The sequence below is a fragment of the Kwoniella botswanensis genome, chromosome 3 (genome assembly GCF_036426115.1).
Source record: "Kwoniella botswanensis chromosome 3, complete sequence".
NCBI lineage: Eukaryota > Fungi > Basidiomycota > Tremellomycetes > Tremellales > Cryptococcaceae > Kwoniella > Kwoniella botswanensis.
In genome coordinates, this window is record NC_088601.1 from 58,020 (window position 1) to 73,280 (window position 15,261).

Below are 15,261 nucleotides of genomic sequence, written 5' to 3' on the forward strand. Positions count from 1 at the left end.
TCTGATCGATAAGCGGAGAATCGTCTTGAAACCACGTACAGCTCCGGCTCAGATATGTGTGCATATGTGGAAGCAACTGACACTAAGCGACATGCGGCATGAACGAACGACATTACCAGCTACCCAAAAGATGCATTTGTATATACGTAAGTATAGTCTACAAGTTTTTAGTCCCTTAAAGCTCTAGCTCTCTTAGCAGGTCGTTCACCGTTTACTTCTTCACCATTAGTTTCTGCCCCGTTCGCCCTTTCCTTCAATGCCTTTCTGACACCAGGAATGATGTATCTACCGTAATCCAGAGCATCGTGGTAGTTGTCGTATCCTCTGATGGATATCAGTTCACATCCCAAATCCACGTAGTCCAAGATCGAATCGATGAGGGTTTGAGGAGAACCGACCAAAGCAGTCGAAGCTCCTCTAGCACCAGTAGCCGTGACGGTAGGATACCACAATGCTCTATCTTGAACTTCACCTTTCTTAGCTATCTCCAACAGACGTTGTGAACCGACATTCTGAGGACCTTTATCGCTATTGGGATAGATGGGTGCACCTGCTCTGTTGGACTTCAGAAGATCCAATATTCGATGGGCCTTTGCCCAAGCCAATTCCTCTGTTTCAGCTACGATAGGTCGGAAAGTCACCCAGATCTTGGGTCGATCGTTGGGTGCTCGACCAGCAGCATCTGCTGCGGCATAGATCCTATCGATCTGCTCCTTTGTCTCCTTCAATGGTTCACCCCATAAACCAAAGATGTCTGCTAGAGCGCCGCCAATTCTATAAGCTTCTGGGGATGATCCACCAACCGATACGGGGATAGTACCGTTGACGGGTCTGACGTTGTTTCTGAAATCTTTGAAAGTGTAGTATTTCCCTTCCCAGTTGATGGGATCGGAGGAAGCCCATGCTTTCCTGAGGATCTTGATGTACTCCTCTTGTCTAGCATATCGCTCATCTTTGCTTAAGAAATCCCCTTCTCTAGCTTGTTCCACATCATCTCCACCGGCGATGAAGTGTACGACTACTCTACCACCGGAGAGTTGATCTAAAGTAGCGAGCTGTTTAGCAGCAACGGTAGGATACATGGTGTTGGGTCGTAGAGCGATGATGATCTTGAGCCTTTTGGTGACAGCAGCTACGGTAGCTCCGAGTGTGAATGGATCGAAGCTGGATGAGCCGTATGGTATAAGAGTGTAATTGTAATCATTATCGTCAAGCGCTCGAGCGTACTTCACGAGAAAATCGGGATCGACGGGTGCACCAGGAATAGGTGCGAGCTCGGTAGAGGCGTTGGGGAAAGTGACACTGATGAATTCGGTGGGCATGGTGAAGGGTGGTTCTGGGTGGTTGTTTTGCAGGATGGAAGCAAGAACATTGTGGACATTACGGTGATGATCTCAAACTATATATGGGTCTGCGATATCACAATTAGCGTCTGGTCATGTTGTCTCAATCACGCAATATGTCAAGACTATACTATCAGCGTAGCTTGGTAATCACGACTCGGTACTCGGTGAAAACCGACCATGAGAAGATGTCGCCATCGCTATTGCTTTTTCGGGTGTTTTAGGGTGGTAGTTTGGACGGTGCAAGTACTCTTGGGTCCAGATATACCACTATGTACATTACCATGCCCTGATCAAAGCTTGTTATCTCTAGAGTATTGCAAGGAGATGCGGATAACCGAGTTGAATTGACAATCCCGTCTCGTTTCATCTTATCGCGTGATTTGCTCCAGTGATTATGTGATTCTGAGCATCTCAACAAACATCCTCAAATCAGCGGCCAGTTCCGTAATCAGATCGCAACGAGGACAACACTGTGACTGATTGAAGGGCCCAATGCAGCGACAAACTAAGATTGGTGTGGTACAAAATACATAGCAGAATTGGTACAGGGAACAAGACAGATCAGGCGGAATAGAATAGATATGACAGTGAACAAACAGGTATAGTCGGTAAATGATGAATGGTTTGTTTGTATCAAAGTAGATACCATCTGACCAGAAACGGATTCATCAGAATGGTCCATACGGTCTGATACGGCAAGAAGAACCAACTCACACTCCATCTAAAACTGCTCATTCTCGGCCCATTCCTTGATATCAAACCCGTCTTCATCTCCCCCATTAACTTTCTCATCTCCACCAGAAGACATATCAACGTCCATTCCCCAACCCCCCAAACTTCCTACAGGAGCAGACATGGCTTTTCCAAAGCCCAACTTCCTTGCACCTGGCAATCCTCGTAGTTCCCTCGCATTCACACCCTTGAAAGCACTTGGGAAAGCCTTGGATGTTGAGCCTGTCGGACCGAACAGCTCTGGCTGAGTCATCGCTGGTGATTTGAATACTGATGGGAAGTCCGATGCGTTACTTGTGAATGTCGAAATCGGTGCGAAGGAAGGGGTATCTCCGTCTTCGTCTCCAGTCTCAGTCTCAGTATCACTGGTCGGTTCAGCAGGCGATGATCTCCTCTTCCTAGCCGCCGTAAGATGAGTAGCTTCTCTTGTTTGCCCAGCTGATTTGGAAGAAGGGAAAAGGGGTTCCTCGACTTCTTCTTCAACTTCACCGTCCTCATTGAACTTCAATCGCCTATTCCGTCCTCTTGGTGATAGTGACAGACCATCCACATTCTTGTTCTCATCCGATCCACCCGAGTAGAATGGTTGCAGCTCTCTTGAGCGCAAGGCTTCTTTGCTAATAATTCCATGAGCGTGCGACATTGCATCTAAGGCTGTGGTGAATCCTGCGTTTGGCAGTGCGGATGAGGAGAGAACGTGTGATGGGACAGATTGAGTTCGCTCGAATGCACGATGGGTTGCATGACCCATTGCTACGTCTGTGGTAGGAGTAAGGGGTGTTAGCGAGACACTCATGTCCAGACTCTGACAAAGGGATCATCTGCTTGGCGAGCTGATCTTCAAGGGACTCCAGGATCATCCACTCGGTGCAGTTGAGGCCTATCATCTCGTAGTACGCCACCATAAACTTCAACAACGCCATCCACTCACTCTGTCTCCCCCTCCTTCCTACACTCTGCAGAGCTGCCTGCAAATCCGCCGATATACCATGTTTCTCGCCGTAGAATTCTGTGGTTGTCGGTACTGAGCTTGTGGGTTTCAGCTGTCTCTTGGCTGGTGGGGGAGGCACAATGAAGCCGTCGCTGTCGGTTGAGCCTGAGGGTGCGGACATGGTGATGTGTTTCGACTGGATCTTCACTAGCTCCTTGGCATTGATTGTTTGCTACAGTCCCTGCTGATCTCTGGGGGCGTCTCTCTTTCCTTCAGTCTCCCTCTCTCTCTTTCTCTTCTCTACGCGACGCGTCTCTCCCTGTGGGTGGTGGTCGAGAAACATGAAACATGTGGTTCACACGTGTGAGAGAGGGGGATGTGACGATCAGGGTTACTTGCGTCATCAACGCCAACGACAACGACAACGACAACCTAATCGATAGCAACTGAGGTAACATTCGTAGCATCCTGCTCATGATTCATCTTAGACATCATAGAACATAGACAGAATAGACTACCCACCCCTATCATGTCCATCTCAACCACACCATCACTCTCATCCGGTTCATCCAATCCTTCCACTCACATCGCTACGCCCGTCCCATCAGAGAGGATATGTACCGATCGACATGCTCTCTACTGCTTCGAAGTGTTGGTAGCTCATTTTGAGAATAGAGAACCTACGGCCCCACCTTTCCTGAACAAGAACGAGAAGTAGTGAGCTGGTCTATCCTGTATAACACTGAAAGTGATCAACTAAACCTTGATCGCAGCGCCCTGTTCGTTACCTGGAATACCACCTCGCACTTACGGTCAAATAATAAACCTGCCTTGAGAGGTTGTATAGGTAATTTCACCCCTATGAAGTTGGCCGATGGGCTGAGAGAATATGCTCTGGTCAGGTAAGCACGTCTTGTGAGGGATAATCAGAGAGACAAGTGCTCATATTCCATATATCTTTCCACCGATCATAGTGCCCTCGAGGACCATCGATTTTCACCCATCAAAGCTAGTGAACTGCCTCATCTGTCGTGCAAGTAAGTGGGATTCAATCAATGTCGACATATACAGATACCCATGACTGATTGCTCGCTGTCTTCACGCTGTCTTCCATTTACCAGTGTCTCTCTTCTCACCCCCATGACACCCATATCTTCACCCTTAGATTGGACACCGGGCGAGCACGGTATACACATTTCATTCCCTCATCCTTCAACCCACCGCCCGCTCTCTGCTACATACCTACCCGAAATTTGTACCGATCAAGGGTGGACCAGGGAAGAGACAGTGTTATCTGCGATCCAAAAGGCAGGATACAAACACAAGGTTGTAGTGGGCGATGTGGTTTGGCAGAGTCTCAAGGTGAAGATATACGGAAGTGAGAAAGCTACGACGACCTGGGAAGCTTATGTCAAGTGGTACAAGGGGAAAGGTGGGAAATTGAAGGTTGTCAAGAGCTAGATCGAAGAGCGGTCAAGGACTTTATACGTGTATCATAGATACCTGTTGCTGTCATTATGATGTTGTATATACATGTAGATACCCCGTTTTTCGAAGGGATCAGCCTTTGTGCTAAATTGCATGCTAGCGCCTCATATCTTACTGAGGAATATTCTCGTACAAAGCAGTTCATAATCTTCATTATACACATCAAGTCATAGGTGATATATCCAAAATACAACTTCCATTCTCCTCGACTGCCCTCCTTCTGTTCAGAATCATGTGCTCATATCTCCTGTTCCATCTTGACCAGTCTTGGCATCTTCATGGGTGGTTGATTATCGTTCACAGCCTCGATCCCATCATCTCCACTCGCGAAATTTAACTCATCGTCCATTTCAGGTTTGATATCCTCCCCGTCTTTGGCGGTGGACGGTTTGATATATGGGTACTCCTTCTTCACCTTCTCGATACAATCCCACACTTTCTTCTCCCATCCTAACCAATCTTGTAAGGACTGATAAACAGCGGTCAGCATTACACTTAGTTGACCTTCATACTCGAAGACAACCGATCGGCGATGATGGCTATATCATGGAGAAATCCAGCTCACCTCCTCTGCACCCTGTTTTATCGAACTCTGCTTCTCCCAAGTATCTTCCTCTGGCGTATATCCCTTCCACCTGACTCTGAACCAACCATCCTTCAACTTCGTCCCTTGCCTCCTCGTGATTATCTTCTCCACCTCATATACATTCTCCTCATCCTCTTTGCCTTCCACCACAACATGACCCAACTTTCTTGAAATTTCATCCAAATCATCCTTATAAATCACCTTACTCGTCGACTTCAACCATTTCTCCTCTATACACCAATGAGGTTCGTGTGTATTATCCGTCATTTCTTTATCATAAGTCGGATTACGCATCTGAGAGAAATTTCCGTACCCTTTCTTTTCATACGCATTGACGTACCGATGACACCAACATAACGCATTCTCAATATCCAACACCCTCATACCTGGTCTCAAACCCAATTCTTCAGCATGTGGAGGGTCTTCACCTATCCTTGCCCAGTATTTCCATTGGTGCTCATATAACCATATCAATCCAGCTTCTTCCATTGGTAGACTGTTGATTACCGATTTACCACCGAACATCCTTCCAAGATAGGATCGCGGTCCAGGTCCACAGGTGGCGAAATTCCGATAATACCATGTATAATTTGAGGTATCGTTCAGGTAACACAAGATATTCAACGACAAGAATCCGCCGAAAGTCGGTATAGTCTGTAGTAGGTAACTTGCATCTACAGCATAGGAACATTCCAGTAACTTGGTAGGAAGAGAGGTCAACATGATTGCTAAGACTAATCTCAGACTGGCTGCGAAATGGGGCATATCCTTGTTGCGATTTCGATTATCGGTAAAGTAGATTGTAGGCGGGACCAGTTGGAAACCTCCGTAATAGATTTTCTTCTTCTCTACTGTTGACAGACGATACAGTACCCCTTCGTAAGCTGGTAGGTCGGTGACGTAGTGCTGCCATGTCGGTAGACCCCCAGTGGAGACTGAGCAGAGTTCATTCCAGGTGGATTCGTTGTAGAACATGCAGTAGAGGAATAGGCGGACTGTGATGTGGGCAAACAGAACAATCAGACCAGTGGTTCGATCCATCCTTTACGCAGTGGTGAAGACAATGACATCTCTTCTTGATAAATTCTATCAATCACTCACAGCAAACCTCTTGAGGACTCTGATCCCCCTTCCCAATGATATTCTCTCTAATATTCCTCGAACTAGGATCCAACTGTCTATACACATTCCCAATATGTACCTTTGACATCGTCTCATCTTCCGTCAACTGATCCCTCGGTACACCTGCCAGTCTACGATTATACATCTTGTGCCTCTCTGCACAGAACCTGAAGAACAGATAGACCCAGTGGTTGTCGACGGCGGTCTCGACGGGTTGGAGGCCGTGAGGAAGGAGGAGAGCTGGTTCTTTCATTGGATTTCGATCGGCTGCTGGGATGGTATGCTTACGCTTCTTCGTCCTTCTCGGAGTGGGCTCGGTTGAATCTTTTGCTATTAATGAAGCTCCAGGTGCATCATGTGGATCGTTGTGGGCTGGTACATCCTCTAATGTCGACATGTGATCGTTCTGGGCTGATGGCGAGGCCCCTTCTTCTGCCATCACCTCCTCTACTTGTTCTGAAGCCATGTCCACGGAAGCAGCTGGTACATCTTGTGTTCTCGACACGTCGGCTTGCTTCTCTTTGGTCAGCCCCGGTCTTGCCCTAGGTCTAGCAGGTGTTGTAGTCGATGTGGATATTCTTGACTTCTTGGTCCTGGTCGGTTGTGTATTCCGGTTCAAGTTGACGGTAGGTGTGATCACGGAGAAGAAACTTGAATCATCCGTCTGAACACCTCGAGAAATCAGAAGGGGTTTGGTTTGGACAGGCATTGAGCTGCCATCTGTAGATTGGAATGATTCGGGTGGTGAGATGAGTGTGGATTGGGCTGATGAGGTAGAATGATGTTGATTGTCCACCGTATCTCTCGTGTCTTGATCTACATCCTGTCCTTCAACAGCAGAGACCAAGTCGTCCTCTTTCTCCAGCTGCGATTCATCTTCATCAGAGTTTAGAGAACAGAGGTCGTCGTTCTCATGAGTCGATGGTGTAGGATATGGGACCCGGTCTGTAACTTTGGGTTCCATCTCATCGTGGGAACGTTTGCCTAGAACATCGGACATAGGTCAGTAAAAGACGCCTTAGTAGGTATGCAAAGTGACCTAGAAGATACGTACGGCTTGAGCCTGCTACAGCTGCTCTCTTTGGGGCGGTAGGAACCATGACGACTAATCGTGAAAGCTGTCATTTGGCATATCCCATGTGAAGATATGAATGAATGTTAGATGATTGATGAGCAGGTGAAGGATCCTTATCTTATGCTTTTGCTTCCGACTGTCGCTGTGCTGAGGAAACATCTTCATCTTTCACGCATACCCAATGCAACACAGGCTCACTCAAAGATATCATACATGTACACAAGTGATTGATCGTTCGTCTCAGTCAGATACATAATACAAAGTCGTATGAGATATTCAAGTTACATTTTTCACTCTGCCTTTCAGTTGGTTTCTGGTCACTTTCACGGACTATACTCTTCAACCCTCTTCTTACTAGGTTCAGGAGTAAGACTCCTCACACTCCTGGGCGTCACACTCCTGCTTCTGCTCCTGCTATTCTCTGAATCAGCTCTCGCCCTCTTGGGCGGGGGCGACCTTGAATCCGATGAATACCTTCTGCGTCTGGGTGGTGGTGAGACAGATCTCGAGTCGGGCGATCTAGCTCTTCTGGGTGGTGGTGAGCGGGACCTTGACTCTGAGGGCCTACCACGGGGAGGAGAAGAGCTATAGCGTCGAGCAGCTCGAGGAGGTGGAGACGGTGATGCCCTTCGGCGAGGGGGAGGAGAGCGAGAATCAGAGGGAGAACGAGGACGTCGGGGAGGGGGAGATCGGGAATCGGACGGGGATTGTCTTCTACGAGCAGGAGGAGGCGAGCGAGAGTCGGATGGTGATCTGTATCTTCGTCTGGGAGGGGAATTGTCCCTTCCTCGCCTAGGTGGCGGTGAATCGTCTGTCCTTCTCCTGGGTGATGAGTCATTCCTTGATCTCGGTTTCAACGCTTCTTGTTGTCTATACGGACTTGAGCATCAGCACGAACTTCTGCATAACGGTATGGACCAACCCATGCGTACCTCTTATATTCCTCCCTTCGTCTCAATCTCTCTTTCTCCTCCCATTCTTTCTTCCTCTTCTCAGCCTCCCTATCCCTCTGCAAAGCAGCTTCCACCCTAGCCCTCTCCCTCTCTTCCCTCTCTGCTAATCTAGCTGCCCTTTCTTCTTCAGTCTCCCGCTGGAACGCCTTGCCTTCTACGTGATTGATTGATACACCCAGTGCACGCTGCATGCGGGACATCTCGGCTTCCTTTGCGGCAGCGATCGAATGCGAGTCGGTAGGACGACTTCGAGGTCCAGGTAAGTTGGCGGAAGAGAGTTTCGATCGAAGTGCTTCACACGCTTCGTCAATTGCATCTTCGTCGAGACTAACAGTAAAGCAGGATTGATCAGCATCATACCAGAATGATCTCGTGTCATTAATCTCTGACCATCTCTACTAGTTTAAAACAATTATGTATGATAGCCACGGGCCGCAAATCCCACAAAAAAATAATCAAACAGAGAAAAGCGGACTTAAAGACTACCTCCCTGAATTTTGTATTATTCGCAACGTTTATAATATCATCCGGTGGCCTGTGAAGGTATGGAGAGGTACCGAATGCTTCATAATTGCGGTGGAGATGGGTGAGAGAAAGGATCAGAGGTGGGTGGTGAAAGATCTTGACAACAACGCAGTAAAGGGGTAGAAATCATGATGGGATCGTTCGATCATAAAAGGGTCAAAGAGGGTAGTGAAGCATAGAGACACTACAAGAACTCAAATTCTCCCACCCCGACCTTCTCGCCAGAGATCGCTTTACCCACTCGACGCAGAAGGCGAAGATTCACTCACCCTTTCTCTTCCAGCTCATCCCTCAATTCCATCACTTTCACCTCTATCCTCCTCTTCCTCTCGTGCTCCAATATCCCCTGATCCGGCGCCCGATGTACGGGTGGTCCCTTGGGTTCATCGTAATCCCCATACCTACTTCCTCCATACGGTCCTGAAAGTGGACCGTCTCTGATCTTGAGATGAGCGGTGTTCCTAGAGACATAACCGTTGGTCCCACTAATGGCCCGACAAACAGGGTCAGCTCAGTCAATTGCATAGTATGTCTCGATTCCGCTCACCTCCCTCTAGCAGTTGGCAGACCTACACCGCCGTTCATGGTGTCAATATAGTAGTCTCGCTGTAAGATGGAGTGAAGGAAGAAAAGCAAAGAAAGATGGAAGGTGAAAAAACAGCAAGGTTATGTTAGCTGTATGGGGGGTGAGTGCGTGAGTGCGGTGATATCACATTCTCACTCGGATGTGGCACTTCTACCTCTCCACTACGGGCACAAGGGTGATAGAATCAGTCTTATCGTCCCTCTCTTCTATGCATCTGCAAGCATAGAATGGTTCCAGCTGACGGACTAGACAATGGGATTCTCGGGAAGGTGTAGACCATGAGAAGGTACGTGATCAATCTGTGACCAGATACTGCCTAGAGTCGAACGAGAGAACAGTGGTTGATACCACGTTCAGTGCAATACAATTACATGAAATATAGTCGCAGAGCATATATTCTTACATAATTTATACAACGAAAGCAATACAACCTGCACAGTTACGAGCCCAGCTCCCAATCTCAGTTCGAATCTTTATCCACACTGGTCACCGCTGAACTCTAACTCTTACCCTCTTTTACAGAAATAGGCGGTGAGACACCTTCCAATCCCAATATATTATGTGTACCGGACATCGGAGTGGGAGCACTCATCTTTCTTGATCGAGCTTGAGGATCCATGATGGGTGATTTGACTCGCATAGGCGCAGAAGAGGATGATTTGGTACTGTTCAATGGTGATTTCTCTTCTATACGTTACACATGACGTTCCATTGTCAGCTATTTGTACTTCGAGTATCATGGCACGATGCCCATAAAATGATGAGTAAAGTGACCAACTTACCTGACCCTGAGGGTGTTGTATCACCTCTATCCTTCTCAGACCTAGACACCATTTCATCCACCGCATCTTTATTGGTATCACTGCATTTCTCCATCCCTTCGATAGGCTCAGACACGCTGATGATTTTACCCCGCTGGACGACTTTCACAGCTTGATTGTTACTTGCCAAAGAGGTCAAGAGAATACCCCCGATCAAGCTGGTTATAAAGCCTATTATAGTCGTAATGAGATGTAGTTTTTTGGCGAGCGGCACGAAGGATTCTACCAGGTCTCGAATATCTATCACATCCCGTACATGGGTCGCTTTGCCTATTATTGAGGATCAGCTTTTCTGATTCTATAGAGACTATGCTGTAGAGTGACATAACGAGTCTCATGGCTGATAATTGAGATTGAAGGCGGTATCCAAACTCACCAACCTCGTTAAACTGGATCATCGTATTCACCCTTAAGTCCCAATCCAACCAGCACTCTACGAAGTCCCTGTAGAAACACATGTATATCTTCTTAGCGAACGATGGAACGGGGACAGCTGGGATACCTATACCAAGGATTGGACTTTGCGACTTTCCGGTATACTTCTGGGGACTACTAGGGGGATGCTTGAAATGAGGGTTAGGTGTTTTAGGATGAAAGTAGGCTGATGGGTGGGAAGTGGAAGGAGCGGTTTTGGTTGAGTTGCGATAGGTTGGGAAGAGCGATAGGCGGATCACACTGCAAAGAGGCGCAGATATCAGTTGTGAAAGGAGCATTATAATTGTTAGGGATAGGATCGATATAGACGAGACGATAGACCACCTGAGATGGAATTCAGCTTGAACCCTACTCACTGTTCGATCATGGCTAAGTAATGACCGTCTATCGAAATTGTAATGGGGGTGAAAGTGTCAGTATCTCCTCCGACTTGTCACAAACATGACCGAAATGCGAACTCACCATAACATTCCATCTCTCCGATCTCTTTGCAATCCGCCGTGACATCCCACAATTTCCACCAGCCATCGTAAGTCTTGCTCCCATCACTAAGTGCTGTGTGATCTCGCGAAGAATGTAGACTCGGCTTCCTGGTAGTCAATAGATGCTCATCTGCTGCACTCATACCTAGTCCTAGTCCCAGTAGATGCTCTTCTTCGCCTGGTGACTTCGGCCATTCGATCATATCTGATTCCTTCTTTTTACCTTCTGCTCCTGGAGATTTCCCATGTTCTTCTATGGGTAGTAGGCTTATTCGTAAAAGCGATATTACCTCTTTAAGGTGAATGATCAGAGCTGAAGGTCGTATGCTCGGTAGATAAACTGTACCGAATGCGTGTAACAGTGCGAAATGCATCAACATGGTTTCTCGAGATGTCAGATGGACCAGTGGTTGGTCGTATACTATTTGACTTGGACTATCAGCAATACGAAGTAAAGTGATATTCGTAACATTGGGTTGAAGTAGGGAGAAACCCACCACAATCACTTTCAAACCATCTATCTACCACCCTCTTAACCTGATCGACCTCTTCTCTCAAAGTCAATTCGATTCTTTTCACTTGTAAATCCTCTTTACCCCTATACAATACCCTATGAATCTCCACCAAGGCGTCCATCTTTGAATTCCCTATTAACGATGAAGGCGACAAGCTCGATGGTGAGCCATCGTCATTATTGAATACTTCTTGCTGTTGTGATTGTTCATGTGGATGACCTTGAGTCGTATCTGTATCAGTTGACGTCCCAGCTAAGTTACTCAGATCAGGTGAAGTGACACCATGATCAATCTGATATAGTTCCAAAGTGGATCGCAAGTTATTGATGGAGGCTCTCGATCTACTCCTCCTCGAGTATAGCGCATCTTTAGAAGTTGACGTGGACGTAGAGGTAGAAGTGCTGCTTCCCGCAGCTGCATTGGTATCTGAATGAGCTCTGGATACTACTCTGGATAGCGGATAGACGGGTGTATGAGGTGATGAGTTGGATGGGGAAGGTAAGTAGAACCGAGGTGGTTTGCTGGATTGCGTGGTCATCCTTGATGGACCGGCTGATTGGGATGAGGAAGAAGGGTCGGTAGGTGAGAGTGAGAGAGGGTTGAGCAGATTTCCTGATGCTGGTGACATCGTTGCTACTGTCGAATGGACATCACATGGATGTTGATGATGTAGAACAGGTGGAAAAGATGACTGAATTGGATTGAAGCTGATCTCGATTGCTGTGAACCTAATCGGGTGTACTACTGGTATCCATTCCTGCCCCACCTCATTATCCGCTGGGATGCACTACGAGTAGGAGTACTCTACTACTGTTGTGGATGTCTCGTGAGCTGCTCGATTAGCTTTTGAGTTTGGAGAGTGATCGTGGTCATGTCACAAGACAAAGAGACAAGGTTATGTACGAGATGACTTCTTTGTTGATGGTAGATGTGGAGATACCGAGCCTGACACCAGCAAACAACTCGCCAACAAGTCTCTTCCGTCAACACCCATGTAGCGGGGACAAGAGCAGCAGATGATAGCCGCTGGTCCATGTCATGCTGAGATGTGTTCAGATGCATGGGCGTGGTGCTACAGAGAGGCGCTGGATGGAGGGACTCGCTGAGAAATGCAGCAGATACCCACGCATTTCCCTATAATTCACACTACATCTACAGCTACCATCCCGATTCACTACAAGTTATGCATGTATCCCTTGTCTTCGACACCCCTGCTCGACCATTTGGCTACGCATGCTGCATGCTATCTTTTCTACTTCGCTTATCGTTTGTTGTCATGCCAATAAGGACCTCCACTTTGTCACTGTGATGGTGATGACGATGAGGGATCGGTAAACTTCGGTCCATAAGAAAAGAAAGAGAACAGTCCATTCCATCATATTCTTCTCTCTTTGCTCATTGCATCTTCCTCTTCTTTTCATCCCATACTGCCCTCAGTGACCTACCATACAATGTCGACCGAAGGAAAAGTGAGCTCGAGATGTCTTCAAAGATTGGGACGAAGATAACAATCACTGACGGTTTGTCATCTCCTCCATAGACTATTACTTGTAAAGCGGCCATCGCATGGGAGGCAGGTCAGTGGATTTCTGGTACATCCTGCAATACTATCATGAGCCCTAATGTACATGCTATCACATAGGAAAACCCCTCTCGATCGAGGATGTCGAAGTAGCTCCACCCAAAGAAGGTGAAGTCCGAATCAAGATCTTATAGTGAGTCTTTTCAAGTTATAAACATCAGTCAAATAGCTAATTCATCTAAAAATATAGCACCGGTATCTGTCACACGTATGTATCACGCCCTCTCAGATCAATACCTATAGCATCATACTGAGCACATGATATATAATATGAGGTAGCGACGCATACACCTTATCAGGTAAAGACCCCGAGGGAGCCTTTCCCGTCATTCTCGGACATGAAGGAGGTGGTATCGTCGAATCTGTCGGTGAAGGTGTGGACAACGTCAAAGTCGGTGATCACGTTATTCCACTTTACACTGCTGGTGAGTTGCATTCCGGTGAACAATGAGTAAATATTGCGTTTGCTAATGACCTGTCTCCCTTGCGTAGAATGCAAAGAATGTAAATTCTGTAAATCGGGCAAAACTAATCTCTGTGGACGAGGTGAGTTGACCGGGGATGCAGCTCAAACATCATACTGTACGACGATGCTGACTGATCCGTCTGCTGTCAATGTCCAGTTCGAGCCACTCAAGGTAAAGGTGTGATGCCAGATGGTACCTCCAGATTCAAGTGTAAAGGAAAAGATATTTTGCATTTCGTTAGTATTGTCATATCCCCCATCTTATACCTTGTGTCTCCATAACCACTTGATGTACTATATCAACACTTGCTAATGTACTCTTACCCACCTTAGATGGGCACATCTACCTTCTCCCAATACACCGTCGTCTCCAAATTCTCCGTCGTCACCGTCAACTCCAAAGCACCTCTTGAGAAAGCCTGTCTCCTGGGATGTGGTATCACCACCGGATACGGAGCAGCCACCAAAACTCCAGGTATCGAAGGTTCCAATGTCGCGGTGTTCGGTATCGGTTGTGTAGGGTTGAGTATCCTGCAAGGTGCCAAGGCGAAGAATGCCAAGAGGATCATCGCGATCGATACTAATGATAAGAAGGAGGAATGGGCCAAGAAGTTCGGTGCGAGTGAGTTGACATAACAAATTGAAAGAAGATTCATAGTTCGGACCAATTGCTGATCACTAAACCTCATAGCCGACTTTGTCAACCCCACTAAACTTCCTGAAGGCAAATCCATCGTTGACTGGTTGGTAGAAGAGACTGATGGTGGTCTTGACTTCACCTTCGATGCTACTGGTAATGTGAGTGATATCGATATCTCCACGTTTTGTGATGATCGGCCTAATCCAAAGCATATACAACCACCGACAGGTCCAAGTGATGCGATCCGCTCTCGAAGCCTGTCACAAAGGTTGGGGTGTATGTAACGTCATCGGTGTCGCTCCTGCCGGTGCCGAGATCTCTACTCGACCGTGAGTCAGACTACCCTTATTGTATAGTACTGCATTGTGTCGAGTCATTCACTGAGGCTGATGTGAAATCATAGATTCCAACTTGTTAGTCGTTTCCTCATTTTGAGGCTGTTTCTATGTAGCTGATCGATAGTAAATATCTAGGTAACCGGTCGAACTTGGAAAGGATCTGCTTTCGGTGGTGTCAAAGGTCGAACTGAGTTACCAGGCATTGTTGATGGTGAGTATTCTGGATCATCTTATATCTGATGAACGTATCTAACCTCATGGGTACCTTGTGCAATAGACTACCTCGCGGGTACACTCTGGGTAGATGAATTCGTCACTCACCACCAAGACCTGGAAGGTATCAACAAAGGGTTCGATGATATGCATGTGAGTGATTTACAAATCTCACTCCACTGAATGAAATGAAGCTAATAAAACAAATGACCAGGCCGGTGACTGTATTCGATGTGTCGTCAGCATGGGTTTCGATGATGCTCCTTAGGACATTCACTTGTGGATGGTAAGGTTTGTAAATGGAAAGGAAGCTGTTGTTGTAGTCAGTGGTAGTAGCAATGAGATAGAACGAGAATATGCATAGTCGTCAAAGTCGATACTTGTCGCCACGTATGACCGTCACCAACTGATATACAATGTACATT

At 47.0% G+C, this 15,261-nt stretch overlaps 7 protein-coding genes across 7 annotated transcripts; 2 read left to right on the forward strand and 5 right to left on the reverse strand.

The window, feature by feature from the left end:
• Positions 1–167: 167 nt before the first annotated feature.
• Positions 168–1,322, reverse strand: L199_007891 (uncharacterized protein; the record flags this gene model as incomplete). The annotated part of the gene is made up of 1 exon (XM_064893577.1): positions 168–1,322. The coding sequence occupies one exon, from the start codon at positions 1,320–1,322 to the stop codon at positions 168–170; it is 1,155 nt and encodes a 384-aa protein (XP_064749649.1).
• Positions 1,323–2,067: 745 nt separating this feature from the next.
• Positions 2,068–3,190, reverse strand: L199_007892 (uncharacterized protein; the record flags this gene model as incomplete). The annotated part of the gene is made up of 2 exons (XM_064893578.1): positions 2,068–2,837; positions 3,010–3,190. The coding sequence occupies 2 exons, from the start codon at positions 3,188–3,190 to the stop codon at positions 2,068–2,070; spliced, it is 951 nt and encodes a 316-aa protein (XP_064749650.1).
• A 348-nt stretch (positions 3,191–3,538) lies between these two features.
• On the forward strand, positions 3,539–4,470 carry L199_007893 (uncharacterized protein; the record flags this gene model as incomplete). Its single annotated transcript, XM_064893579.1, has 4 exons — positions 3,539–3,726; positions 3,783–3,911; positions 3,984–4,046; positions 4,131–4,470. The coding sequence occupies 4 exons, from the start codon at positions 3,539–3,541 to the stop codon at positions 4,468–4,470; spliced, it is 720 nt and encodes a 239-aa protein (XP_064749651.1).
• A 265-nt stretch (positions 4,471–4,735) lies between these two features.
• On the reverse strand, positions 4,736–7,305 carry L199_007894 (uncharacterized protein; the record flags this gene model as incomplete). Its single annotated transcript, XM_064893580.1, has 4 exons — positions 4,736–4,966; positions 5,063–6,078; positions 6,185–7,189; positions 7,260–7,305. 4 exons carry the CDS (start codon positions 7,303–7,305, stop codon positions 4,736–4,738), a joined length of 2,298 nt encoding a protein of 765 aa, XP_064749652.1.
• Positions 7,306–7,603: 298 nt separating this feature from the next.
• L199_007895 (uncharacterized protein) lies at positions 7,604–9,343 on the reverse strand (the record flags this gene model as incomplete). Its single annotated transcript, XM_064893581.1, has 4 exons — positions 7,604–8,150; positions 8,213–8,560; positions 9,028–9,243; positions 9,306–9,343. 4 exons carry the CDS (start codon positions 9,341–9,343, stop codon positions 7,604–7,606), a joined length of 1,149 nt encoding a protein of 382 aa, XP_064749653.1.
• A 500-nt stretch (positions 9,344–9,843) lies between these two features.
• Positions 9,844–12,225, reverse strand: L199_007896 (uncharacterized protein; the record flags this gene model as incomplete). The annotated part of the gene is made up of 6 exons (XM_064893582.1): positions 9,844–10,031; positions 10,127–10,435; positions 10,542–10,840; positions 10,957–10,984; positions 11,063–11,503; positions 11,580–12,225. The coding sequence occupies 6 exons, from the start codon at positions 12,223–12,225 to the stop codon at positions 9,844–9,846; spliced, it is 1,911 nt and encodes a 636-aa protein (XP_064749654.1).
• Positions 12,226–13,048: 823 nt separating this feature from the next.
• On the forward strand, positions 13,049–15,104 carry L199_007897 (S-(hydroxymethyl)glutathione dehydrogenase; the record flags this gene model as incomplete). Its single annotated transcript, XM_064893583.1, has 14 exons — positions 13,049–13,066; positions 13,138–13,174; positions 13,240–13,312; positions 13,370–13,387; positions 13,459–13,604; positions 13,672–13,725; positions 13,803–13,882; positions 13,979–14,267; positions 14,337–14,443; positions 14,514–14,614; positions 14,689–14,698; positions 14,759–14,834; positions 14,901–14,989; positions 15,051–15,104. 14 exons carry the CDS (start codon positions 13,049–13,051, stop codon positions 15,102–15,104), a joined length of 1,152 nt encoding a protein of 383 aa, XP_064749655.1.
• Between the last annotated feature and the right edge of the window lie 157 nt (positions 15,105–15,261).